Genomic DNA, 9,619 nt, shown 5'->3' with positions numbered 1-9,619 from the left:
TCTCTGTTTGTCACATGTGTTGTATTTGGCCTGTAATTTGTCCTGTACGTGTAAGACAGAATATTCAGTGTCAGTCACGATCCATCCATCCATCCTCAGTTTTCTCCTATCACAGACATTAAACTCTGTAACTGGGGCGGCAGGGTAGCCTAGTGGTTAGAGCGTTGGACTAGTAACTGAAAGGTTGCAAGTTCAAACCCCCGAGCTGACAAGGTCTGTCGTTCTGCCCCTGAACAGGCAGTTCCCAGGCTGTCATTGAAAATAAGAATTTGTTCTTAACTGACTTGCCTGGTTAAATAAAGGTAAAAAAAATAAAATAATAATGTTTGGCCTCATGGTGAAATCCCTGAGCAGTTTCTTCCTCTCCGGCAACTGAGTTAGGAAGGACGCCTGTATCTTTGTAGTGACTGGGTGTATTGATACACCATTCAAAGTGTAATTAATAACTTCTTGCTCACAGGGATATTCAATGTCTGCTTTTTTTATTTTTACCCATCTACCACTCGGTGACATTCTTTGCAAGGCATTAGAAACCTCTTTGTAGTTGAATGTGTGTTTGAAATTCATTGCTCGACTGAGGGACCTTTTTTTTTTTTTACAATATAATTATTGGCATTTTTTGTTTTTTTTACAATTTAACAATAATCAGCAAAATATGACAATCAGACAATGTCCCATTATTCCCCCGTCCTTACAGATTATTGTATGTGTGGAGTACAGAGATGGAAGTCATTCAAAAATCATGTCAAGCACTATTATTGCACACAGATTCCATGCAAATTAATATGACCTGTTAAGCACATTTTTACTCCTGAACGTATTTAGGCTTGCCTTAACATAGGAGTTAAATACTTACCTACTCAAGACATTTCAGCTTTTCATTTTTAATTCATTTGTCAACATTCCACTTTATCATTATGGAGTATTGTGTGTAGGCCAGTGACACAACATCTAAATGTAATCCATTTTAACGCTGTAACACAATAACATTCGGAAAAGAATCACTTAAAAACCCAAACTAAAAGAGAATGGGTTTCAAACAGGTACTGAAAGACACCCATGAAAGACACTGAAAGTTGGCAAAGCAACTAAAACAGGGTCCTAACATGACAAACTTAAGGAAAAACCCACACTGTCACACCCTGATCTGTTTCACCTGTCTTTGTGCTTGTCTCCACCCCCCTCCAGGTGTCGCCCATCTTCCCCGTTTATCACCTGTGTATTTATACCTGTGTTTTCTGCTTGTCTGTTGCCAGTTCGTCTTATCTAGTCAAGCCTACCAGTGTTTTCCTGTACTCCTGTTTTCACTCTAGTCCCTGTTTTCAAGTTTTCCCAGTTTTGAACATTCTGAACCTGTCTGCCGTTCTGTTCCTCTCTGACGCTGCTCTGGGTTACTGACCTCTGCCTGAGCCTGACCCTGACCCTGACCCTGAGCCTGTCTGCCGTTCTATACCTCTCTGACTCTGCTCTGGGTTACTGACCTCTGCCTGCCCTGACCCTGAGCCTGACCCTGACCCTGACCCTGAGCCTGTCTGCCATTCTGTTCCTCTCTGACTCTGCTCTGGATTTCTGACCTCTGCCTGCCCTGAGCCTGAGCCTGACCCTGACCCTGACCCTGAGCCTGTCTGCCGTTCTATACCTCTCTGACTCTGCTCTGGGTTACTGACCTCTGCCTGCCCTGACCCTGAGCCTGACCCTGACCCTGAGCCTGTCTGCCATTCTGTTCCTCTCTGACTCTGCTCTGGATTACTGACCTCTGCTTGCCCTGACCCTGACCCTGAGCCTGTCTGCCGTTCTGTACCTCTCTGACTCTGCTCTGGATTACTGACCTCTGCCTGCCCTGAGCCTGAGCCTGACCCTGACCCTGACCCTGAGCCTGTCTGCCGTTCTGTACCTCTCTGACTCTGCTCTGGATTACTGACCTCTGCCTGCCCTGACCCTGAGCCTGACCCTGACCCTGTCTGCCATTCTGTTCCTCTCTGACTCTGCTCTGGATTACTGACCTCTGCCTGCCCTGACCCTGAGCCTGACCCTGAGCCTGTCTGCCATTCTGTACCTCTCTGACTCTGCTCTGGATTACTGACCTCTGCTTGCCCTGACCCTGACCCTGAGCCTGTCTGCCGTTCTGTACCTCTCTGACTCTGCTCTGGATTACTGACCTCTGCCTGCCCTGAGCCTGAGCCTGAGCCTGACCCTGACCCTGACCCTGAGCCTGTCTGTCATTCTGTTCCTCTCGGACTCTGCTCTGGATTACTGACATAGTAATAGTAGTACTACTAGAGCAGGCATACTAATAGTAGTATAGTAGTACCACTAGAGCAGGCATACTAATAGTAGAACTACTAGAGCAGGCATAGTAATAGTAGTACTACTAGAGCAGGCATACTAATAGTAGTACTACTAGAGCAGGCATACTAATAGTAGTACTGCTAGAGCAGGCATACTAATAGTAGTACTGCTAGAGCAGGCATACTAATAGTAGTACTACTAGAGCAGGCATAGTAATAGTAGTACTACTAGAGCAGGCATACTAATAGTAGTACTACTAGAGCAGGCATAGTAATAGTAGTACTGCTAGAGCAGGCATACTAATAGTAGTACTACTGGAGCAGGCATACTAATAGTATGTCTGGAGCATGCATACTAATAGTAGTACCACTAGAGCAGGCATACTAATAGTAGTACTACTAGAGCAGGCATAGTAATAGTAGTATCACTAGAGCAGGCATACTAATAGTAGTACTGCTAGAGCAGGCATACTAATAGTAGTACTGCTAGAGCAGGCATACTAATAGTAGTACTACTAGAGCAGGCATACGAATAATAGTACTACTAGAGCAGGCATACTAATAGTAGTACTACTAGAGCAGGCATACTAATAGTAGTACTACTAGAGCAGGCATACTAATAGTAGTACTGCTAGAGCAGGCATACTAATAGTAGTACTACTAGAGCAGGCATAGTAATAGTAGTACTACTAGAGCATGCATACTAATAGTAGTACTACTAGAGCAGGCATACGAATAGTAATACTACTAGAGCAGGCATACTAATAGTAGTACTGCTAGAGCAGGCATACTACTAGTAGTACTACTAGAGCAGGCATACTAATAGTAGCACTACTAGAGGAGGCATAGTAATAGTAGTACTACTAGAGCAGGCATACTAATAGTAGTACTACTAGAGCAGGCATAGTAATAGTAGTACTGCTAGAGCAGGCATACTAATAGTAGTACCACTAGAGCAGGCATACTAATAGTAGTACTACTAGAGCAGGCATAGTAATAGTAGTACTACTAGAGCAGGCATACTAATAGTAGTACCACTAGAGCAGGCATATTAATAGTAGTACTACTAGAGCAGGCATACTAATAGTAGTACCACTAGAGCAGGCATACTAATAGTAGTACTGCTAGAGCAGGCATACTAATAGTAGTACCACTAGAGCAGGCATACTAATAGTAGTACTACTAGAGCAGGCATAGTAATAGTAGTACTACTAAAGCAGGCATACTAATAGTAGTACCACTAGAGCAGGCATATTAATAGTAGTACTACTAGAGCAGGCATAGTAATAGTAGTACTGCTAGAGCAGGCATACTAATAGTAGTACTACTAGAGCAGGCATACTAATAGTAGTACTACTAGAGCAGGCATAGTAATAGTAGTACTACTAGAGCAGGCATACTAATAGTAGTACCACTAGAGCAGGCATAGTAATAGTAGTACTACTAGAGCATGCATGCTAATAGTAGTACCACTAGAGCAGGCATACTAATAGTAGTACTACTAGAGCAGGCATACTAATAGTAGTACTACTAGAGCAGGCATAATAATAGTAGTACTGCTTGAGCAGGCATAATAATAGTAGTACTGCTTGAGCAGGCATACTAATAGTAGTACTACTAGAGCAGGCATAGTAATAGTAGTACTGCTAGAGCAGGCATACTAATAGTAGTACCACTAGAGCAGGCATACTAATAGTAGTACTACTAGAGCAGGCATAGTAATAGTAGTACTACTAGAGCAGGCATACTAATAGTAGTACCACTAGAGCAGGCATACTAATAGTAGTACCACTAGAGCAGGCATACTAATAGTAGTACCACTAGAGCAGGCATACTAATAGTAGTACTGCTAGAGCAGGCATACTAATAGTAGTACCACTAGAGCAGGCATACTAAAAGTAGTACTACTAGAGCAGGCATAGTAATAGTAGTACTACTAGAGCAGGCATACTAATAGTAGTACCACTAGAGCAGGCATATTAATAGTAGTACTACTAGAGCAGGCATAGTAATAGTAGTACTACTAGAGCAGGCATACTAATAGTAGTTCTACTAGAGCAGGCATACTAATAGTAGTACTGCTACAGCAGGCATACTAATAGTAGTACTGCTAGAGCAGGCATACTAATAGTAGTACTACTAGAGCAGGCATACTAATAGTAGTACTACTAGAGCAGGCATAGTAATAGTAGTACTACTAGAGCAGGCATACTAATAGTAGTACCACTAGAGCAGGCATACTAATAGTAGTACTGCTACAGCAGGCATACTAATAGTAGTACTGCTAGAGCAGGCATACTAATAGTAGTACTACTAGAGCAGGCATACTAATAGTAGTACTACTAGAGCAGGCATAGTAATAGTAGTACTACTAGAGCAGGCATACTAATAGTAGTACCACTAGACCAGGCATAGTAATAGTAGTACTACTAGAGCATGCATGCTAATAGTAGTACCACTAGAGCAGGCATACTAATAGTAGTACTACTAGAGCAGGCATACTAATAGTAGTACTACTAGAGCAGGCATAATAATAGTAGTACTGCTTGAGCAGGCATACTAATAGTAGTACTACTAGAGCAGGCATACTAATAGTAGTACTACTAGAGCAGGCATACTAATAGTAGTACTACTAGAGCAGGCATACTAATAGTAGTACTGCTAGAGCAGGCATACTAATAGTAGTACTGCTTGAGCAGGCATACTAATAGTAGTACTACTAGAGCAGGCATAGTAATAGTAGTACTACTGGAGCAGGCATACTAATAGTAGTACCACTAGAGCAGGCATACTAATAGTAGTACTACTAGAGCAGGCATAGTAATAGTAGTACTACTAGAGCAGGCATACTAATAGTAGTACCACTAGACCAGGCATAGTAATAGTAGTACTACTAGAGCATGCATGCTAATAGTAGTACCACTAGAGCAGGCATACTAATAGTAGTACTACTAGAGCAGGCATACTAATAGTAGTACTACTAGAGCAGGCATAATAATAGTAGTACTGCTTGAGCAGGCATACTAATAGTAGTACTACTAGAGCAGGCATACTAATAGTAGTACTACTAGAGCAGGCATACTAATAGTAGTACTACTAGAGCAGGCATACTAATAGTAGTACCACTAGAGCAGGCATACTAATAGTAGTACTGCTAGAGCAGGCATACTAATAGTAGTTCTACTAGAGCAGGCATACTAATAGTAGTACTGCTACAGCAGAGCAGGCATACTAATAGTAGTACTGCTAGAGCAGGCATACTAATAGTAGTACTACTAGAGCAGGCATACTAATAGTAGTACTACTAGAGCAGGCATAGTAATAGTAGTACTACTAGAGCAGGCATACTAATAGTAGTACCACTAGACCAGGCATAGTAATAGTAGTACTACTAGAGCATGCATGCTAATAGTAGTACCACTAGAGCAGGCATACTAATAGTAGTACTACTAGAGCAGGCATACTAATAGTAGTACTACTAGAGCAGGCATAATAATAGTAGTACTGCTTGAGCAGGCATACTAATAGTAGTACTACTAGAGCAGGCATACTAATAGTAGTACTACTAGAGCAGGCATACTAATAGTAGTACTACTAGAGCAGGCATACTAATAGTAGTACCACTAGAGCAGGCATTCTAATAGTAGTACTACTAGAGCAGGCATACTAATAGTAGTACTACTAGAGCAGGCATAGTAATAGTAGTACTACTAGAGCAGGCATACTAATAGTAGTACCACTAGAGCAGGCATACTAATAGTAGTACTACTAGAGCAGGCATACTAATAGTAGTACTACTAGAGCAGGCATACTAATAATAGTACTACTCGAGCAGGCATACCAATAATAGTACTACTAGAGCAGGCATACTAATAGTAGTACTACTAGAGCAGGCATACTAATAGTAGTACTACTAGAGCAGGCATACCAATAATAGTACTACTAGAGCAGGCATACCAATAATAGTACTACTAGAGCAGGCATACTAATAATAGTACTACTAGAGCAGGCATACTAATAATAGTACTACTCGAGCAGGCATACCAATAATAGTACTACTAGAGCAGGCATACTAATAGTAGTACTACTAGAGCAGGCATACTAATAGTAGTACTACTAGAGCAGGCATACTAATAATAGTACTACTCGAGCAGGCATACCAATAATAGTACTACTAGAGCAGGCATACTAATAGTAGTACTACTAGAGCAGGCATACTAATAGTAGTACTACTAGAGCAGGCATACCAATAATAGTACTACTAGAGCAGGCATACCAATAATAGTACTACTCGAGCAGGCATACCAATAATAGTACTACTAGAGCAGGCATACTAATAGTAGTACTACTAGAGCAGGCATACTAATAGTAGTACTACTAGAGCAGGCATAGTAATAATAGTACTACTAGAGCCAAACAAGCCGTCTTCACTTTTCTAACAGCACTATTGTAACACACATGTCTCAGATTGTATAGTGCTGACAAGAGGCAGGGCTGCATTTCATTCCAAAAAGATGTTTCTTCCTTTCTGCCCGAGCTCACTCCACTTCAAATATCTAATAGGTATGTTGTGAATCAAAGCAATATGGCAGACACTAGGTGGGGCCACTGCTTATACACCTAGCCTGCCTTCTCAGATCTGCAAAGGGGAGTGAAACAGGACAGAGGAGGGGATAACTTTTTGGAATGAAAATGCAGCCCAGGGTTTTGTAGCAGAGCGATGGAAAATGGTGGATAGGTTACGCAACAGTTGGGCTGGATAAATAAGAGGCGTGGTCTCTGTGGTGATATAAACAGGGGCTCTAACAAACACAAACATGCAAATAAGGGCATTCCTCAGAGCTGTGACTCATATTACCCATTTTTAGAGCCGTCTGGAATCTCCACAGCTCCACTTTCCACACAGTTTGTAGAGAACAAACCAACCCCAGGTTTGTGGAAGGCAACATGGAGGGCGACAACACGTTGGAGTGTTATAACATAGAAGGTTACCACAGCTGGGGCCTGGCCTATTACACAAGCAAATACATGCCACATACAATTAAGGAATAAGCTTCTCTCTTCACACCCTCAAAACAAAATTGAACATAATATTGACCTTTAAAACATGAATTAATGCAAATGATAGCATTGGCACATGACCATTTGAGATCAAGTCTGATGGAGGAGGTTTGGGTGGAGCTGACCTCATTTCAGGGCGTCAATGGCTGCTTGTGGGCTGATCATGTGTCTGTTCTGCTTGAGGGGGTGTTTTTCACTTTAAGAGGAAGCTTTTCTTCTCTCTGTCTCACATCAGTCTCACATCAGGACCCAGCCTGTCAGCTACACATATCAGAGATCTTATCTTCTGCTCTGAGGTGAGTAGAGAGGGAGGGATGAGGGGGAGGGGGAGGGGGGCTGCTGCAACTCTCAGATTGTGGAACACAGAGGAGGGAAGGAGCAGGGAGGAATGAGAGAACATAAAGATAGAACTGTTCTATTATATACGGTTAGGAATGAGGGAATGAGAAAGGTTGAGAAGTTGGAAGCAGGGAATGAGAGAGACGAGAATTGAATAGATGGGCGGGACATGTTGAATGAATGGACTGAATACGGAGCATAGCAGTGTGTGTGTGTTTGTGTGTGTGTGTGTGTGTGTGTGTGTGTGTGTGTGTGTGTGTGTGTGTGTGTGTGTGTGTGTGTGTGTGTGTGTGTGTGTGTGTGTGTGTGTGTGTGTGTGTGTGTGTGTGTGTGTGTGTGTGTGTGTGTGTGTTGGGTGAATGAAGAACAGATGAATCAGCCATTCCATTATAAAGTGCCAATAACTATACATTTGCAACTGTTTACCAAATCAATGTTTCAATGTGATCCTTTTATACGTTGCATTCATTTACTCAGGAAACACCTTCTGTAAACACACTGTAGAACAACGCTGTCTAGACCTGAACACATTCCATGTTTTCATCTTTAGTGTAGCTGAGCCTTCTCCTCTTCCTCTGTCTTGTTGTGAATCATATGTTCCATTGTAATAACCAGACATAGACAGGATGAATACTCATGTCACTCTCATCCTCTTCTCTTCTCTCTTCTCCTTCCCTTGCTTTACTCTCTCTAATCCAATACTCTTCCTCCCTCCTCCCTCTACCTTTTTTCTCCTCCTACCCCACACCCCTGCCTCCCTCTTTCTCTCATCCCCTCTTCCCAACTCTCTCTCCGTCCACCTGCCTCCTCCTCTCTCTCCCCCAGGTACAGTATGTCTCGTCTGGAGAAGGCCATTGTATCCATGGTGGAGGTGTTTGAGGAGTATGCTACAAAGGATGATAAGAATGGCCAGCTTAGCGGTACAGAGCTCGCAGAGCTGATGAAGAAAGAGCTGGCCAGCCCAGAGTTCCACGTAAGACACAGACACAGACACAGACACAGACACAGACACAGACACAGACACAGACACAGACACAGACACAGACACAGACGCGGGTTTGATTCCTGGGCCCACCCATACGAGAAATCAATGCATAACTGTAAGTCACTTTGGACAAATGTGTCTGCTAAATAGTATAGTATTCTATTATCACACAAACACACACACACAGCCTATCCACATGTTTTACATATCCATACCACAACATAGTAGTCATGTTTTATTAACATACACATACCACTGTGTGTGTGTGTGTGTGTGTGTGTGTGTGTGTGTGTGTGTGTGTGTGTGTGTGTGTGTGCGTGCGTGCGTGCGTGCGTGCGTGCGTGCGTGTGTGTCAGGGAAAGGTGGAACCAGCAGTGCTCCAGGAGGCGATGACCAACCTGGATAAGAACCATGATGGGGAGATCAACTTCAGAGAGTTCTCCATGTTCTTGGCTACTCTGGCCAGGGGCTACTACAGAGCCAGAAACAAGGGCAAGGGCAACACGGGCAAGCCTGACAAGCCTGAATGAGGGGGCGAAAAATTACCTGTTGACAGGTGTGGCCAGTATCGAGACACAGACACACACTGCTTTTCTATGATAAAAGAGAGAAAATTATACACTTACTGTAACTTGGATGGTGCTTTTAAGATGTCTTCTCTACATTTCCCCTGTTTTTTAAATTAAATCTGACTTGCTTACTAGTTGGTGTTGTGTGTTTCATTTTTGTGATTCTAGAATTCCTCGAGATGATGTGATGAGCACCAATTCTCAGACATTACCACTGGTACACCATTAAAGGGATACTGCAGAGCTCTGATAATTATGTAGTTTTTCTACTTACCCAGAGTCAGATGTGTTTCTACGTGCAGTCTCTGCACTAGTTAGAATTGGCACACGAAACTACCTTTAACTTCATTCATACTGCACACATAGACATACAAATG

The 9,619-nt window shown here is 42.7% G+C and overlaps 1 protein-coding gene across 1 annotated transcript; it reads left to right on the top strand.

The window, feature by feature from the left end:
* Positions 1–7,488: 7,488 nt before the first annotated feature.
* On the top strand, positions 7,489–9,376 carry LOC127914882 (protein S100-A5-like). The gene is made up of 3 exons (XM_052492622.1): positions 7,489–7,645; positions 8,514–8,661; positions 9,030–9,376. Exons 2-3 carry the CDS (start codon positions 8,521–8,523, stop codon positions 9,201–9,203), a joined length of 315 nt encoding a protein of 104 aa, XP_052348582.1. The 5' UTR covers positions 7,489–7,645; positions 8,514–8,520; the 3' UTR covers positions 9,204–9,376.
* The last annotated feature ends 243 nt before the right edge of the window (positions 9,377–9,619 follow it).

The sequence above is a fragment of the Oncorhynchus keta genome, chromosome 34, assembly GCF_023373465.1.
Source record: "Oncorhynchus keta strain PuntledgeMale-10-30-2019 chromosome 34, Oket_V2, whole genome shotgun sequence".
Classification (NCBI taxonomy): Eukaryota; Metazoa; Chordata; class Actinopteri; order Salmoniformes; family Salmonidae; genus Oncorhynchus; species Oncorhynchus keta.
The sequence above is the reverse complement of the archived record's forward strand: the minus strand, read 5'-3'. Positions and strand labels throughout refer to the sequence as shown.